The sequence below is a fragment of the Schistocerca nitens genome, chromosome 8, assembly GCF_023898315.1.
Source record: "Schistocerca nitens isolate TAMUIC-IGC-003100 chromosome 8, iqSchNite1.1, whole genome shotgun sequence".
In the NCBI taxonomy this organism is placed as follows: Eukaryota; Metazoa; Arthropoda; class Insecta; order Orthoptera; family Acrididae; genus Schistocerca; species Schistocerca nitens.
The window spans coordinates 65,704,395-65,724,623 of NC_064621.1; the positions used below are offsets into that span (position 1 = coordinate 65,704,395).

At 40.8% G+C, this 20,229-nt stretch overlaps 1 protein-coding gene across 3 annotated transcripts in view; it reads left to right on the forward strand.

Moving 5' to 3' along the window:
- LOC126199111 (protein broad-minded-like) overlaps positions 1-20,229 on the forward strand; it is a 277,633-nt gene that overhangs the window by 49,668 nt on the left and 207,736 nt on the right. For all 3 annotated transcript variants that reach the window (XM_049935865.1, XM_049935866.1, XM_049935867.1), the window contains exon 2: positions 19,618-19,910. In XM_049935865.1, the coding sequence (XP_049791822.1) occupies positions 19,618-19,910 (293 nt within the window). The remainder of the gene's footprint in view (positions 1-19,617; positions 19,911-20,229) is intronic.

A 20,229-nucleotide genomic window follows, 5' to 3' on the forward strand; every position in this document is an offset into this window, starting at 1 on the left:
TTTCTGTTCTTGACAGTAAATGTCAGCAGTGATGGTTACACCACGGGGAAGCAATTCATGGTACACCACTCTGTTGTTGCACCAGATGCATAACATTATCTTTTGTAGATGCATGCAGGTTTTTGTGTGGTGAGTTGCTGCTTTGTTTGGACTCAGCCATTGCTTTCTTTTCCTTATGTTAGCACAAAAATACAATTTCTCATCACCAGTAATGATACAAGATGGGATCATGACCCATGTAATGAAGATCAAGTTGTGATGCACTTATGGTCACCCACTTATAGAGCATTGTGGAGCCCATCCACCCGATTTCTGAACCTTCACCATTACATGTGAATGTTGCACAATGGTGGAATAATAACAGTTCATAACTTTTCCCAGTTCTTGAGTACACTGTAATGGACCATTGTGGGTTAATGTGTTCAAATGATGTTCATCAAACCTCGAAGGTCTTCCTGAACTTGGGAAGTCACTAATGCCAAGAAGATTCTCCTCAAAAGAGGAAATTATTTTCTTGCTATGTTTTGTTCAGTGGAATTATCCTCATACATGATACATGTGTTTCTGACTGTCTCCATTGCTGTGAGTTCTCTACTGAACTCTAACAGAAGAATGTGTTGGAAATGTTCCATTTTTTCCACTTGGGACTCCATTCTGTAGCATCCACAGTCCTACTCACTATCTCCAAATGACAGTATGTAAACTGAAATACCAACTGTGAACTACAAATAAAAATTGACAGCTGATAAATAAACCAATAGCAACTGGAGTACCAACATGCTAAAAACATTACAAACTTATTCACCAATATGATAAAAACTTATGCTTCCATCCTTTTGTTTTATGCCAGTATTCACTACAGTACACATTTGTAACCCAAAAGCACAAAGAAAAATTTGATTATTGACATATTACATATTTATATGCACTTGCAGGTAATGTAAGATAATTATGTTTTTCTTCTTTCAAACTACAAATAGAGTAGTCAGAGAATCAAGAGGTAGCGATTCCAGGAAACCAGAATAGAATCACACAGCTCAGGGCAGCATTGCCCACCATGTAACATATCCAGTAAATAACAGTGAACCCTCTACATACTGGTAGACTTGAATCTGATCTTCTGCTTCACCATCTATTTTTGCAAACTTTGGGTGTAATTTCACCCTTACTTTTCAAAACATTTGTCAGTCCTGTGCAAAACATAATGAACTTTCTGTGCATTTGACCCCCAGAAAACACAAGTGCATTGACCATTACATCTACAAGAACTATGTTCTGATCATTAACTTTTTCAAATCACTTGTCTACTTCAAAATTTCTTTCTACCACCACTACACTATTTTCCTAATCTTTATTAACTTCTAATTATTTGATCAGCTACTCTTGACTTAACAAGATGCTTCTTTGCTTTGGCAACCTTTGTCTTTCCAATATGCACACTTTTCATTCCAGTATTATATATTTTAACTTTTGCTCTAAGAAACTGCCAAGGTTAGCAAATTGTTTGAGAAAGTTTACTTCCCTAATCATTTATAATATGCAGAAGTAAAACCATTGTTTAAGAAAGGCTCAAAAGGTGATACGGGAAATTATCGTCCCATATCTATACTCCCAATCATATCAGAAATATTTGAAAAAATTACTGCTTTAGTGCTAACTTGTGTTCCACAAAATGTTAAGCACTCTTCTACTCTGTTAATATTTGTCTGTTCTTCATAACAAATTCACTACATTTCTGAACTGACATTTTATATGCTGACTCAATCTGAGAAGCAATCTTAATAGAGACAAACACATTGTATTTAGAAGGATTTTCTAAATGTAGTTCACTTTCCTCATGTGTCTTCATTTGATTCCTTAAATGCTTTATATCCTTACAACTGACTGTTGTGCACAATACTTCACCACCAAATAACACACAATAGAAACAAAGTAACTTCTATTTGTCTTCTCTCATTGTTAAACATGACTTTTTGCAGGACCATATATTGCAGAAAATTCTGTTGTTCTTTCCACAGAATTCAGACATTGAGATATCTGTTGGTTGATGTGCACCTAACTGCTTGGTTTCTAGCGTCTCTTCAATACTTAATAAATTAAAGTATGTTTTTAGCAGAAAATCTACTTTATTCATTTAAATATTGCTGTAAGTTAAATATGAATACTTGATTTTCAACCACATAGCTCCAGAATATGGAACACTGCTGAGAGATGGCCCCATTTTTTTTTTTTTTTTTTTAATGACATTTCCCATTGACATATGGCAGTAAGGGGAGGGGAGGGGGAGGAAAGGAATGCATGCAATAAGACACTTGACACTGATTACAGGTACTGTAGGTGCACAAGTGACGCAAGAGAAAATTTGGGCTATGGACCCAACCTGGCCGACCCCAAATATACGGACAAAATGGGTGAGAATAGGGCAGTGGTAACATGACAGAGGGAGCAGCATTCATTGTGGTGCTGCTCACACTTTCTGTTTGCCTTATTATTAAACACACTTTCCTTGTTAATAAGATTACTAACTTTCTCCACCATTTAGTAACTGTACACAGTCTGTCTCAACATGAACAAAGGACTCGGTTTTTCACAGCGAGAATTATCTGATCGACCTCTGGATCCCAAATATCAACATTATTGCCAAGTTCTGCAACACACATCAGTTAATTCCCTTTCATATCAACAGTCTGTCTCAACATGAACAAAGGACTCGGTTTTTCACAGCGAGAATTATCTGATCGACCTCCGGATCCCAAATATCAACATTATTGCCATGTTCTGCAACACACATCAGTTAATTCCCTTTCATATCAACACTATTCTTCTCTGTCTCTATTTATTCAGCTTGATAGAGACCAACAACAGCAACTTCCATTTCCTCATTACATAGCTTTGTGTTATATTATCATTTGACAAGTTTCCACTACCAAACAATGTAATTCGGAAAAGCTGACGTTGGTGTGAGGACCCAGATGGCACAGGCTGTGAAGCAGTCATTCAAATGAAAATCAGCCTGCTCATCAGTGGGATGATCCAGCTGTTTCTTGGCCAGAGTTTGTCAGTGGCCATTCTTGCGGACAGACAACTTGTTAGTTGTCATGCCCGCGTAGAATGCAACACAGTGGTTGCAGCTTAACTTGCAGATTATATGACTGGTTTCTCAGGTGGCCCTGCCTTTGATGGGATAGGTGATGCTTGTGACCAGACTGGAGTAGGTGATGGTGAGAGGATGTATGGCAGAGGCTTTGCATCTAGTCTATTACAGGGATATGAGGGACGATGAGGCATGGGGCTGGGAGTAGCAATTTTGTAGGGATAGGTGAGGATTTTATGTAGGTTTGGTGGGTGGCAGAATGCCACTGTGGGAGGGATGGGAAGGGTAGTGAGAAGGATATTCCTCATTTCAGGGCATGATGAAATGTAGTTGAAACCCTGGCAGAGAATGTGATTCAGTTTCACCAGTCCTGCGTGTGTAGTGAGTTACAAGAAAAATGCTCATCTGTGACTTGACAGAGGGGCTGTTGGAAGTGGTGGGTGGCTGGACAGATAAGGCATGGGATATCTGATTTTTTGCAAGGTTGGGACGGTAATTACAGTCTGTGAAGGCCTCAGTGAGAATCTCAGTGTATTTTGTGATGGACCGCTCATCACTACAGATGTGACGGCTATGAGTGGCTAAGCTGTACACAAGAAACTTCTTGATATGGAATCGATGGCAGCTGTCGAAGTGGAGATATTGCTGGTGGTTGGTAGATTTGATATAGATGGAGGTACTGATGTAGCTATCTTTGAGGTGGAGGCCAACATTGATGACATTGGCTTGTTGGGATGAGTAGGACCAGGTGAAGCAAATGGGGGAGAAGATGTTGAGGTTCTGGAGGAATGTGGATGGGGTGACCTAACCATCGATCCAGATCATGAAGGTGTAATCAATGAATTTGAACCTGGTGAGGGGTTTGGGATTCTTGATGTTTAGGAAGCATTCGTCTAGATGGCCCATGAATAGGTTGGCAAAGGATAGTGTCATGTGGGTGCCCATAGCCATACCCCAGTTTTGCTTGTAAGTAATGCTTCAAAGGAGAAGTGATTTTGGGTGAGGATGTAGTTGGTCATGGCAGTTAGGAAGTAGATGTAGGTTTGGAATTTGTGACACAATGGGAAAGGTTGTGTTCAATAGCAGTAAGGTCAAGGGCATTAGGGATGTTAGTGTAAAGGAATGTGGCATCAGTATTGATGAGCAAGGCAGAAACCTGAATAGTCCCTCTCAGAACACACCAAGGTTCCCACTGAGGCCTTCACAGGCTGTAATTACTCTCCCAACCTTGTACAAAATCAGATCTCCCATGCCTTATCTCTCCAGCCACCCACTCCCTTCAACTGTCCCACTGTCCAGCCACAGATGAGTGTTTCCCTGATGGCTCAGTACCACCCAAGACTGGAGAAACTGAAGCAGATTTTCTGACAGGGTTTCAACTACGTTTCATTGTGCCCTGAAATGAGGAAATCCTACTCACTACCCTTCCCACCCCACCCACAGTGGTATTCAGCCACCCACCAAACCTACATAAAATCCTTGTCCATCCCTTCAAAACCCCTTGCTTCATGTCTCATATCTGGGCAATAGACACAGATGCAACACCTGTCCATTATATTCTCCCACCACCACCTACTCCAGTCCAGTCACAAACACCGCCTAGCCCATCATAGGCGGGGCTACTGTGAAACCAATCATGTGATGTACACACTAAGCTGCTGCCGCTGTGCTGCATTCTACATGTGCATGACAAGTAACAAATTGTCTGTCCACATGAATGGCCACTGACAAACTCTGGTCAAAAAACAGCTGAACCATCCTGATGCCGAGCATGCCACAAAACACAACATTATTCATTTCAATGACTGCTTCACAGCCTATAGCTTCTGGATCCTTTCCACCAACACCAGCTTTTCTGAATTGCACAGGTGGGAACTCTAACTGTAATATATCTATGTTCTCATAACCCTCCTGGCCTCAGCCTTCGTTAGTCTTTACCCTACCCTCTAACCCGTTCCCTGTTCCCATTCCAGCAATACACAGTCCTCTATTCCTCCAACACACCCACAGTCCTTTTACCACCTTCCTTTTCTGCTAACTCCCTCCCACCCTCTGTCTAACCTCCTGAGTGCTGCACCTAGCTGCCCTACCCTCTCTCCACCTCATCTCTGTGTGCTCCCACAGGCTCCACCCCACCCTGCTATCCTGCCCCTCCCTACCCCAGCCTCCACCTTACCACCATCACCCAGTCCATCTCCCATCATGTGTAGCTGCCCACAGTTTGGCCTTAGTAGCCAGAGACTGCGGCTGTGTGTGTGAGCTGCATTTTGTGAGTGTGAGTGTGTGTGTGTGTGTGTGTGTGTGTGTGTGTGTGTGTGTGTGTGTGTGTGTGTGTTTATGTTCTACATCTGATGAGGGCCTTGTTGGCTGAAAGCTCATTTTATGACAGTCCTTTTGTTGTGATGAGGACCAACAAAGTCCTACAAAACCATATCAATCAGGGGCAAACCTCTTTGCAGTACCTCCTCTCCATCTGTAAAATTCTCTTGCTATGCAATCCCAAAAATCTGGATCCCATATCACACACAGAAACCCTCGCTCTCCTGGAACTAGAGCAACATGGAAAATGCCACCTCAAAAACAACTCCACCCTGTTCACTTCATGCTCCCGCCTTGGACTACCATTGTACACCACCTCTTCAACAATCTACAGAGCTCCCCCACATTCTCTCGTAGCTGACAAACCCCGTCTCACAGATCCGCTGCATTTACCTCACCCTCAAAAACTCCCTCCACCACCATACAGAATCCAGAAGCTAAACACACCCGAAATAGTCAAGAAACTTTCCTCCAAAAGCCTTAGCCACACAGAAGTATCAGTCCTTTGCAAAGGCCTCTTACCTTTTGCCCCATTCCCAAATTCAGTCATGCGGGACTTTTTAAAGACCTCTCCTTCAACCCGTCTCTACAGTGGAAATACTTTTTTGCTGCAAACCCTGCCAATCAGACTCAAGCAAAGATCAATGTTGAACCCTGCCTGACTCAGTTGACTCCCGCATCCAACTGTGATCCATGCCCCTAACCCCAAATCACTCCCTGCTAACTTTCCAGTATTTCTTAACCTCCAACCTTGCATCACCCTCATACCCAAAATCCCTCAACTTGCAAACTAACCTTACATCCCCTGAAAGAACCACAATCTACTACCTAAAATCTTATCTCAACCTTATAACCGTACATGCTGGAAAATGCTCCACCATTGTTGATTTGAATACAAAGATTACCTGGTGGAAGGACTCTGCCAGCTGTCAGATTTGTCCATCTACAAGCCCTGCCACATTGACCCCATTCCAGAAATTGAGCAGGATCTCCAGTCTCTCCTCAAATCCTTAGGCCCATCCCATATTGTCTTCCTGGAGTCTATCTCTCTCCTCACCTCTACCACTCCGTTCACTCCTACCTTCTGCATGCTTCCTTAAGTCCATAAACTAAACACCCAGGATGTCATTGTGACTGGTGACTGTGCCCCTACTGAGAGAGGCTCTGCTCTCGTAGGCCAACACTTTCAGCATATTACCTGCAACCTTCATTCCTATATAAAAGATAACAACAATTTCCTCCACTGACTCTCCGCAGTTCCTGTTCCTTTAGCACCCAGTGTGCTGCTCATCACTATTGATACCACCTTTCTGTTCATAACATCCCTAATGCCCATGGTCTTGCCTTTATTCAATACTATTTTTTCCAACCCCCAACAGATTCTAAACGTGCAACCTCCTTCCTGGTTACCATGACCAACTATATCCTCACCCACAATTACTTCTCCTTTGAAGGCATTACCTACAAACATATCTGGGGTACAACAATGGGCATTTGCATGGCATCACCCTATGCCAACTTATTTATGGGCCATCTAGAGGAATCCTTCCTAACCTCTCAGAATTCCAAACCCCTCATCTGATTCAGATTCATTGATGACATCTTTGTGATGTGGATTGGGGTGAGGAAACCCTATCCATACTGCTCCAGAACCTCGCCACCTTCCCCCAAATTTGCTTCACCAGGTCCTCCTCAACCCAACAAGGTGTTGATGTTGATCACTGGCTCAGAGATAACTATGTCAGTACTTCCAACCATATCAAACCTACCAACCACCAGTAATACCTCCAGTTTGATGGCTGTCACCTATTCCATACCAAGAAGTCCCTTCCATACAGCCTAACCACCCATGGCCTCTGCACCTGTAATGATGAACAGCTCCTCTCAAAGTACTTGAAGGGTCTCACCGAGGCCTTCACAGACTGTAATTACCCTCCAAGGCTTGTATAAAAACAGATATCCCATGCCTTATCTCTCCAGTGACCCACCAATTACCATGAAGTCCTCCTGTCCGGCCACACAGAAGCATCCTTTCATGACTCTGTACTCCTTAGCACTAGAACAACTGATTCACATTCTCTGCAAGGGGTTTGACTACCTTTCACCATGCCCTGAAATGAGAAATGTCCTACCCACTATCCTTCTCACACTTTCCTCAGCAGTATTCCACTGCCTACCGAACCTACACAAATTCCTCATCCATCCCAACTCAACCTTTGCTCCCAACCCCCTGCATCATGGCTCACATCCCTGTAATAGATGTAGATACAAGTCCTGTCCCATATATCCTCCCACCATCACCTACTCCATTCCAGTCACAAGCATCACCTACACCATCAATGGCAGGACTACTTGTGAAACCAGTCATGTGATCTACAAGCTAAGCTGCAACCACCGTTCGACATTCTATATGGGCATGACAACCAACAATCCGTCTGTGTACATGAATGGCCCCTGACAAACTGTGGCCAAAAGACAGCTGGATCATCCAGTTGCTGGGTACACTGTCCAACATGATGTTCTTCACTTCAAAGACTGCTTCATAGCCTGTGCCTTCCTACCAATACCAGCTTTTTTGAATTGTGCAGGTGGGAACTCTCCCTGCAATGTATCCTATATTCCCATAATTCTTCTGGCCTCAAGCTTTGTTAGTCACTGTCTTTAGTATGCTGTTCATGGCACACCCTCCTAGCAGTGTCCCCTATTATTCCTTTTTTGTATGCTCTATAGGTCCCTAAAAAGGCTTCTGCAATATTCAGAACCCGTATTGCTCAATTTTGTGAAATAATACTTTTTGACCTAGTTGGATTGTCCCAGAATATTATGCTATAAGTGTGCTAGCAATCCCACATGCCGGTCAAGAGATCTAAATAAATTTCTAAGGGCAAAGGACACAGAACTGATCTTCTTCATCAACTTGAGCACATTCGGGTGCCACCTCAGTTTATTGTCCATCTGGATTCAGTGTGCATCTATTTATCTTTACTTCCGATACCTGTAAGTGATTTTTTTGTATGGAACTGCATGTCAATATACTTTTAAAAATAATCTGTGGATATAAAGCTATTATTTATAAAAGTTGATGCACACTAAGACCTTTTCAGAATACTCAGTTTCTTTATTAATCAATAGTATTCATTGCCCATGGTCTCTTCTTCCAAGGCACCTCCTAGAGCACACGACACAGTGGTTCCGCCATCACAACAGGGTGAGCAGTGGGTGGTAATGCATTCGTGTCACTTGAGGCAGAGGGCTGATGTGGAGACCGGCTGCCCTTTCATCCTGTGAGTGTACAGGTGGACGCTCCTTCAGCAGGGTCCGAGGAAGCACACCAGGGGGGAGTGGTTTACTGGTTATTGGGAACTGCCATGTCAGGCACGTCTTGGAGCCCCTTAGGCAGATAGCATTCAGGGCTAGAAAGAAAGCCAATGATCACTCAGTACGTCTACTGATGGGCCTCATCCGAGATGTGGAGGCAACCTTGCCAGGGGCTATCAAGCATGCAGGATGCAATCATTTGCAAGTTGTGACTCATGTTGGCACCAACAACACCTTGTAACCTGGGTTCTGAGATGATTCCCAGTTTGTACAGGTGGCTGGCGGAGGTGGCGAAGACTGCTGGCCTCACTCATGGGGTGCAAGCAGAGTCACAATTTGCAGCATCATTCCCAGAGTTGATTCGGGTCCTTTGGTTTGGAGCTGAGTGGAGGGCCTCAACCAAGGCTCCATTGACTCTGTGACAGTCTAGGATGTATATTTCTGGACCTGTGTTATCATGTTGGGATTTGTAGGACTCTCCTTGATATGTCTGGGGTGCACTTCACAAAGGAAGCACAAAGGGGTGCACATGAGGGTTTTATAGGCTTGGCGGTAGTTTGAGGTGCTCTGATGAACACTCACCAGTCAATTCACAGCAAGGGAAGTCAAACAGATTTAGAATAAAGACACTTTGACTGTCACAATTTTATCAGTAAACTGTCAAAGTATTTGTAGTAAAGTTCCTGAATTTACTGCCCTCCAGGAAAATTCTCATGCACAAATTATTCTTGGAACTGAGAGTTGGCTGAAACACAAAGTGGAAAGCTCTGAGATATTTAGCATGTTATGGAACATTTATTAGAAAGACAGACTAGAGACCATTGGAGGGAGAGTTTTCATTGCAGTTGATAAAAATTTTGTCTCTACTGAGGTCAAAGTTGAGCATGACAGTGAAATTGTATGGTCATGTATAACAGGTGTAGGTGAAACTAAGTTAATTGTTGGATGTTTTTACCAGTCATTCAATTCCACTGTGGAAGTTCTAGGGTCATTCAAAGAAAGTCTATGGTCAATAGTGTGTAAATAGATCATGCAGTACTAACTGGAGGCAACTTTAACCTGCTGAGCATAGACTGGGATGTCTATGGATTCATTGTGAGGTGGGGGATACAGACAGACAGTCATGCAAAATACTTTTGAACATATTTTTCTGAAAATTGTCATGAGTAGCTAGCTCAACAATTCACACATAATGGAATTTTCTTAGACATTGCAGCTACAAATGGCCTGGACCTTACCAACAATCTCAATATAGAACTGGGGATTAGTGACCATGATGTCATTATAGAAACTATGGCTGTGAAAGTTAATAAATTAGCTGAGAAGTCTAGGAGAGTGTTTCTGCTAGACAGAGCAGATAAGCAGCTACTAACATTACTACCAGTAAGATGGAGGTAGAGGAATTATGGGCAAAGTTTAAGTAGATTGTAAATCATTGTCTGGAGGGTTTCGTGCCTAGTGAGTGGATAAAGGATGGAAAAGACCCACCATGGTTTAATAACAAAATTTTTGATATGCTGAGGAAGCAGAGGCTGCTTCAATGTAGGTTCAGAAGGGATGCACAAATGATGATAGGTGAAGTTTAATAGAGATTCATGTGCCTTTGAAAAGATCTACGCACAAAGCATACAACTATTACCACTGTGACACCTTAGCAAAAGATCTGGCAGAGAACCTGAGAAAATTCTGGTTGTATGTAAAACTGCTAAGCAGTTCTAAGGCTGCCATTCAGTCCCTTGTTGACCAGTCTGGTGTGGCTGTTGAAGACAGAAAAATTAAGCCCGAAGTTTTAAATTTCACATTCAGGAAATCATTTACATAGGAGAACCAGTTGTATTTTACAAAGAGTACTCTATATCAGTGGCCCCTTACCTAGCTTGCTTTTATCATGAATCTCTCATCCAGCACAAAATCCCAAGCAACTGGAAAAAAGTGCAGGTGACTCCAGTATATAGGAAAGGTAAAAAAAAATGGACCTGGAAAATTACAGAACAATATCCCTAACTTCTGCTTGCTGCAGAATCCGTGAACACATTCTCAGTTCAAATATAATAAGCTTTATTGAGGCTAAGTAGCTTCTGTTCATGAATCAGCATAGTTTTAGAAAGCATCACTCCTGTGAAACTCAGCTTGCCCTTTTCTCACATGATATACTGCAAACTATGGATGAAGGGCAACAGGCAGCTTCTATATTTCTAGATTTCCTGAAAACATTTGACACAGTGCCCCATTGCAGACTGTTAAGTAAGGAATGAGCATATGGAATAAGTTCACAGATACGTGAGTGGCCTGAAGACTTCTTAAATAATAGAACCCAGTATGTTGTCCTCATAGACTGGGATGTCCTGTGTTTTCATCAGAGACAAGGGTATCGTCAGGAGTACCCTAGGGAAGTGTGATAGGACTGCTGTTGTTTTCTGTATACATAAATGATCTGGCAACAGGGTGGACAGCCTTGCTGATGGTTCTGTGGTGTACAGTAAGGTGTCAAAGTTGAGAGACTGTAGGAAGATACAGGATGACTTAGACAAAATTTCCAGCTGATGTGATGAATGGCTGCTAGTCCTAAATGTGGAAAAATGTAAGTTAATTCAGATGAGGAGGAAGAACAAACCTGTAATTTTCAGATACAGTGTTATTAGTGTTCAGCTTGACACAGTCAAGTCATTTAAATATGTGGGCATAATGTTGCAAAGCAATATTAGATGGAACAAACAAGTCAGAACTGTGGTAGGGATGACAAATGGTTGACTTTGGTTTATTGGTAAAATTCCAGGAAAGAGTGTAAAGGAGACCACATATAGGATGCTGGTGTGACCTATTCTTGAGTATTGCTCAAGTGTTTTTGATTCATACCAGATCAAATTGAAGGAAGACATCGAAGCAATTCACAGGAGGGCTGCTAGATTTGTTACCGGTAGGTTCGAACAAAACTTAAGTGTTATGGAGATGCTTTCCAAACTCAAATGACAGTTCATGGAGGAAATGCAGTTTTCTTTTTGGGAAACACTACTGAGAAAATTTAGAGTACTGACATTTGAAACTGATTGCTGAATGATTCTGCTCCCTCCAACACACATCATGTGTAAGGACCACAAAGATAAGATACGAGAAATTAGGGCTCATACAGAGGTGTAAAAACAGTCATTTTTCCTTCACTCTATTTGCAAGTGTAACAGGAGGGGAAGTGACAAGTAGTGGTACACACCTTATTGTGGTTTGCAGAATATCGATGTAGATGTGGATTCCAAGAAGCTTGCCAGTCTTGCTGGACAGGCAGAACACACTTTTGATTTTGTGTTTCTTCAGGATTCTAATGATCTTAGATAGAGGTCCCTGCATATGGTAGAAAGGCTATTTTACTGGTTTTTTCTCTTGTTCCTCTTCCATTGTATCAAATTACCTGGTTCAATGTAATGCTTTGGGGATGTCCACGCTTGAATTTCCATTGTCTGTGAACACTTGTTGTAGGTGTTCGAACTCTACTGTAAAGCTGTGTGGTATATATAAGTCTGTGTGTGTTGGTTTACTATACACACTTTGGAAAAATGTGGCATCTGCCTTCCTCTTCACCGATACTTCCAGAAACATCAGCTGATCATCATTCTCTAGTTGCATGGTGAACTTAACCTTGGGATGTCTTTAATTCTGATCATCCAGGAACTTGTCCAGTATTTTTCTGATGAAGAAATGTGTCAGCTGGTAGGCAGCCATTGAAACGACCTCATCTTTGAATTTCTCCATAAACAAATTTCCCAATACAAGAGATAAGGGACTGCCCATCACCACTCCTTCAGTGTGCTCATAGAACTGGCCTTCTCATAGGAAATAAGTCAGTGTTAAAATATGCTTGAAACAATCCAGCAGAACCCTGTCAGATCTCTCACTGATCAAATTGGGTGTGTCCTGAAGTGGTGCCCTGGTATATACTAATAATAATAATAAAGATTTTATTGTCTTTAGGCCATTACAGCAATTGACAACGTCAAATGAAGTTACAATTTATAATACAGTGTGATAAGGTATTGACTACTGAAATATTTTAGCTTATATTACAATAAATGTACAGTGGGTCATCTATTGGATTACTGCATTTTACAGTTGAAGAATTCATTGATATCATAGAACGGGTGGGCAATAAATGTATGTTCAGGAAGATCCTGTATAGCATGTGGCAGCTTATTAAATAGTTTGTGCCCTGTGACTTCATAGCTATTTATTGATTTTGATAGTCTGTGGTAAGGCGTGTATATGTGTTTGATGCTTCTTGTGTTGTAACAATGTACATTTTCTCTACGTTTCACATCTTGTAGGTTCTTCTTCATAAAGATTAAGACATTGTATATATAGAGGTTTATTACTGTCATAATTTTTTGTTTAGTAAATAAGGGTTTGCAGTGAGCCTTATGTGAAGAATTTGTAATTATCCTAATGGCTTTCTTCTGCAATAATAGGATGTCATGTATATGACTACAGTTACCCCCAAGATAATGCCATAGGATATTATACTTTGGAAAAATGCAAAATAAGATGATCTGATGTATGTTTCAGGTACACAATTTCTGAGTTGTCTTAATAAATAAATTACTCTGGATAGCTTACTACTAATATAGTTTACATGTTGACCCCAGGAAAACTGTTCGTCTAAATAAACTCCCAGGAATTTAACAGAACTAGGGTCATCAGATAGTGGCTTGTCTCTTAGAGTGAAGATTATCTGCTGAGTTATTTTCATTTAGCAGGAAACCATTTTATCTGAACCAATATGCTGCATGAGTGAGTGTATTTTCAGCACAGGTTTAAGATTGTTACTGCTATGAAGAAAAGTCGTATCATCTGCGTACAATACAGTGGTGGATCTAATAAACGAGGGGAGGTCATTGATCATTATCAGAAACAGGAAGGGCCCCAGTACAGATCCCTGAGACACACCTACTTTAACATTTTCTATGTTTGACATTTCCTTACCAACACAAACTACCTGTTTACGGTTGTTGAGATAAGCTGTTAATAGTCTGAGACTGTTTCCTTTGATGCCGTAGAATTCTAGTTTCTCTAGTAGTGGTGTGTGCTCAACACAGCTGAAGGCCTTGCTTAGGTCACAGAATGAGACCTGAGCAAAGCCTTTGTTCTCAAAAACTTTGAGGATGTAACTGACTACCGTGTTGATTGCATCAATGGTCGCAGATTCTTCCTAAACCTGTATTGTGTAGCATTAATTATTCCTAGATTCTCAAAGTGAGATGATAATTGTTGGTACATGATGCATTCTATTACCTTGGAGAATGCGGGTACTATTGAAATAGGCCTGTAACTAGATGGAAAGTCTTTATCTCCCTTTTTGTATTCTGGGACAATCCTAGACAGTTTTAACTCATCAGGAAAATATCCCTCAAGTAAGCACTTGTTTATGCAATGGGTTAAAGGGTACAGAATGCAATCACACACTTTTTTTAGCAGGTTGCATGATATGCCACATATATCTAAGCTATCAGATGATTTCAGTTGTTTTATGACCCCTTGTACATATCTAGGCGATACTTCGGAGAATGTTAGCATGCTTGTATTTAGTAACTGTCTACCCCAATTTTGGGAGAGTAGCTCTGATGGACTAATGTCTGGTTTGATAATTGCATCTCCTATTTCTTTCACTGAATTAATATGGCATTGTAGGTTTTTTTGGCTTGCAGGATGACTTTTTTGTATTCACTCCTGCATTCCACATAGGCTGATTTGGCACAGTCAGGATTCATACTATTGTATATGTTGTACAGTAACAAAACTTGTTTCTTTAGATCTGTCAGCTGTTTAGTGTACCATATATTTTGTCTGTTTTGAGATCTGGATTTGTGGCTGCTGTCCATTATTTTGGTTTTCTTTATGGGAATACTATGGTTAAATAGGGTCAAGAATGCATTAAAAAATCTATCAAATATTATTTTAGCTGGCAGGTCATTACTTGATGTGTAATGTCCATCGACACTACAATGGCCAAACCAGTTTCTGTCAGCAAGGGAATTACGAAATGTGTTAATTTTATCCTCAGTTACGGGTCTGGTAATCACAACTGTTGGGACAGGTCTGTATGCATTGCTCCTATTGAGGGGAATTTTACTTGCATAATTTAGAGATACGGAGTCATGGTCAGAGAATGGGAACACTACAACTTTGCATGTGTTTTCAGTGGTCTTGAAGCTTACAAAGATGTTATCTAAACATGCTTTGTTTCTTGTGGGCCTGTTATTAACATGATGTAAATTGTATTGTCTTAGTAAGTTTTCCAGATCTGCAACACTACCCTTACATTTAGTAACATCAAAATCAGCATTCAGATCACCTCCTATTGCAATATCATAGTGTAGCCATTTAATATTACTTAGACAAGGTGAAAACTGACCATGATGTCTGTGTTGGAGATTCATAGGATGTTGTTGATGTGGTGGACACATTTTCCCACAAATTATGCTAACATCTTCTTAAGGTATATGGCTGCAGTGTAGGTGGCTGCACCAATGTTGGTCGAATGGATGAAGTGGTACACCCTCTTTATGGCTCATGAGTAATCCATATAGTCTGAGTGGTACTGGTGCGTTAGCTTTCAGTTGCTTGACATCTTTTTGAGGCCATCCTGTTTCCTTAAGAAGAGCCTTGGCTTTCCTGTCCACTCCATCACTGGGATTATTCTCTTGTGGATTGTAAGTAGGATCCTCTAAAATTTGACAGATCTTCTTATCATAGACAGTAGAATTCCCCTTGTCCACAGGTAACACTACTAAGTTTTCATCTTCTTGCAAACCCTTGAGCGCCATCTTCTCATCTCCTGAGATGTTTATTTTAAGCGGCCTGGCTCTGGTTAGAATTCTGCATCTCTCTCTCTCTCTCTCTCTCTCTCTCTCTCTCTCTCTCTCTCTCTCTCTCTCTGAATCTCTTCTGGAACAACTGATGGCAGAGTGTTGACCACTTTCTCCTCTAAGCTGATGAAACCAGAACTGGTAGGGCTCTTAAGGTGACTGCAAAGTTGAGGTCCCTTCCAAAATCTCTAAAGTAGCATCATCTAATGTGTGACCACTCAGACCAACCTTGTTGGTATCATGTGTTTGCGGCACTCTGATGGCAGAGAACTTGATCAGCTGGGAAGAAGGACACCAGCCCAGTAGACGATGGAATGTGGCTTTGGAACTAGCACAGAAACATTGGGAAAAAGTTTCCTTCTCCAATAATGAACCTCAGACAACTGGGGATAATTAACAGGACCAGACCTCATATGGAACATCAGGATGCAACTACCTCCTCAGAAGATAGCTACAGTCAGTCACAGGCAAAACAGGGAACAACATTAACCACTGATTTGGAAACCTGTTGCATCACCACTGACTTCAAATGTTCGTAACAAATGGAAGTTGGTGGAGTGACAATATCTTTCACTATAGAAGTGAAGTTTTGACCACATACCTGAAATTTGTCTTATCATTCATTATTCCACTATAGAAAACGTTTGCTTCCACTTGTGTGAACCAAGTTTTTGATTTCTGTGGCCAAAACTGTGGTAAACAGCGAACTATTCATGAGATCAAATCGGTGTCTGATTCGATGCTTATATGGAATGGCACAAATGAAATGTTGCTGGAGCGGCTTATATCTTGCATTGTTGGCTTGATTTACAAGTATGCACTTTATATACATGAAACTTTTACTTTGTTCATGAAACTGGGATCACCACTAAAATTATTTTTTGACTATGGCAGTTAGTCCACACTAAAAACTGCAGAATGTTCAGTTCTTTTAGTAATCAACACAGTTCATAATTTTGTTGAAAACATAATAATGAACCAAGGCAATTAAATTGCCATGAATGAAAACTACTACTACAACTACTACTAGTAGTAGTAGTGGTGGTGCTACATAATATGAGTCTTTGAATGACTGAGGTTTAAGCTTTTTGCTGTAAATTAGGTGTATTTTGTTCCTTTCTCATTGCTGCATGTGGTATTGAAGCATTTGGGTCCATTATCAGTATATTTGTATCACATTGTTTGAAGTGTTTTCTAATGAAAATCATTTATGGAGATTAAGAGCAGGAGGTAACCAAATACAGAACATTGTGGGACACCACATTTAATATTTACCCATTCTGAATTGAGTATTATTTGTATGGTGTTGTCTGTTAGTTTCAAACTGCGTTTTTCTGTTGTTGAAATATGACTTATCGATGTGAGTGGAATCCCTTCAATGTCATACCATTTTTGTTTCCCTAGTCAAATTTTATGCAGGTGGGTACAGGTGGTATGATAAGCTACTTGTTGGGCAGCCCTCTTGGATAGATTGTGTGCATCCATGAGCTACTTGGCCACACCCACCCATATCTGCTCAGCGAGGGCAATACCATTGTGCAGGCTACAGCTTGGCACCCTGACTGCCTGTTCATCAGCTGTTTGCCCACCCTGCCCACCTGTGTGCATGAACACCTGGCACCCTCAGTGGGCACTCACTGGAATGGCATAACCTGCACATTCAAAAACCTTCCCAAGATAACTAAAAACGCCACAAACTAAATGCTAGGTAGTGTTTGCATGGTTTACTTCTGATTCAAAGTTCCAGTTATGCTATTTGCTTGAACTGAATAATATTTACATTTTGAGCTTCCTCCACAATTTGCAATGAACTGTTTAGTTTAGGATGATTACCTAAAAATTCTGTGGCAACGATTTATTTCTGAATTCTATTTAAGCACCAAATTCAGATCTAACATTGCTTTCAATGTGTCTCAGCCACCCACACTATTCTTGAAGACCAATATATTCTGCAATACTTCTCTTCTCCTTGTAGATATGCTGTGATTTGGGCTCCACTTACGAACATGATATTCCACCCTCAATGAAAATCTTGATTGCTGTGCAGCTACTGGACAGGTTGTTTTAGTTACATTGTAACATTTTAATAGCCCATTTCATTTGCATTAGTAATTTGTTTTCTGTACAGTTACTTCCATTCTTCTATTTCACAATAGTTGATTCTGATTTCAAATTATACTAAATATACTTGTTTCAATCCTACAACTGTGATTCAACTTGTCTTCTATTGATTCCGTCTCACAATTTATAGAACCCATTTCCATATTCAGTCCATCGCAGTAGCTGAATCGATATTAAAACTCAATTTTATTTGCAATAATTCAGTGTTTGTATTCAAAATTGACCTACAAAACATAATTGTCTCAGAAAAATATTATTTGAATGCCACGTTTTCACAAAAATATTACATAAATGTGACATTTGTTTCTTCCCTTTCCTGCTCCCACTCCATGATTACACACGCCTTTTATACCACCACCACACCTGTCTCTTTCCTTTCTTTACTTGTCTCCCTCCTGCGCTGCTTCCAAGTACAGCCTCATGACACTGCATCTACAAGGGTGGTTTGAAAACTTCTCAGAAAAAAAAAAAAAAATTAAAAAAATACTTACATCACTGAAACTTTTTTTATTTTTCAATGTAATCTCCTTGTAGATTAATGCAACTTGGTCCAATGATGTTCCAGTGCCTTGATCCCACCTCGAAAATGAGTTTCCTCCAGACCTGCAAAATAGTTATCAACTCTGGCTATCAGTTCTTCATTTGAAGTGAATCTTCATCCACCAAGAAAAATTTTCAGTTCTGGGAAGAGATGGAAATCTGATGGAGCCATGTCAGGTGAATAAGGCAGGTGTGGCAACAATTCATACCTTAGTTTGTGTAATTTTGCTATGGCGACGGCACGTGTGTGTGGGCGTGCATCAAGAGTCGCGGCACCCATCTTGCAGATAATTTTTTCATTTCTAATTCTTCGGTTAAAATGTGATATACCCTTTCAGATGACATCTGGCAAGTGTGAGCAATTTTATGCACTTTCATTTGGTGATCCTCCATGACCATTTTCTGCACTTTTGCAATGATTTCTGGAGTAGTGACACAACTTGGTCAACACTGCGTGGATCATCATCATCTAAGCTCTCCCAACCAAATTTAAATTCATTTGTCCACTTGATAACAGTTGAATATCAAGGAGCAGAGTCCGCCAGTGTATTCTGGAAATTGGCATGAATGTCCTTTGCTTTCATACCTTTCTTTATGAGGTACATAATCACTGCTTGAATCTCGATATTTTCCATCTTCACAAATCACTATGCAGGAACTACAACAGAGCCACATCACCACCACAGTTCTCTTTCAAGATTGATGTGGCATGTGTTTACAGGCAACAGTCCAATGAATATTGTGTGAACAACTCGTTGTGTTAGAGCTGACCTCTCGTGATGATTCCAAGAACTTTTCAAACCACCCTCATAGTAGTTGTATCTTGTTCCCATCATGTCCAGCACATCATCTTCCCCTACCAATATCCTGCTACCCCTCCCCCCATCACCCACCCCAGCAGATTACTTCTCACATCAGATGCAGTTGTAGTTGGATCCCAGTGCCCAGAAACAATAGCCATGTGTGTGTGAGTTGTACTTGTGTGAATGTATTCCATTTCGGAAGGAAGACTGTCTGAAAGAATAAATATTTAAGCAGTCTTTTTCATTGTGCCTGTCTGTAACTCAATGCTTCCTCTCTGTAGTGAGCGGCAATTTGCCTTTTCATTTTTATTGCTATTCCGTCCTGGACTTTCCACACACACACACACACACACACACACACACACACACACACACACACACACACACATGCACACATTCATAATCTGTTTTATAAACTAGTAGCTTTTATTTAGTTTATATGTATTCATTCGTATTGATTCGTATTGACTCTGTACTGTATGAAAATACATTTAAGATGTGCCATTTTAAGCTTAAAATTTACTGTTTATCTCTTAAAAGAACTAATATAAGCATTTTATTGTGTTCACAGTAAATTTCTCACGCTGACTGCCAACTCTTCAGTGGGGCTCCTGCTACTTCTACAACACAAAGATATCATAACTAAACTTTTCCAACAAAATATTAATGAAAATCCATCCTTTACTTCGTATTTCTTATCTTCAATTATCCCCAACATTTGCAATGCTCTGGATGTTACTGTGGAGATCTGCTTATTGTTGTCTCAGTTGTCATGGTGCATTGAACAAAATGATGCAAGGTTGTGGAATAAGAAACAGCAACAACTGCTTAATGCTGTCTTTTCTACTGCCACAACACTAACAGGTATGTAAAATACACTCCTGGAAATTGAAATAAGAACACCGTGAATTCATTGTCCCAGGAAGGGGAAACTTTATTGACACATTCCTGTGGTCAGATACATCACATGATCACACTGACAGAACCACAGGCACATAGACACAGGCAACAGAGCATGCATAATGTCGGCACTAGTACAGTGTATATCCACCTTTCGCAGCAATGCAGGCTGCTATTCTCCCATGGAGACAATCGTAGAGATGCTGGATGTAGTCCTGTGGAACGGCTTGCCATGCCACTTCCACCTGGCGCCTCAGTTGGACCAGCGTTCGTGCTGGACGTG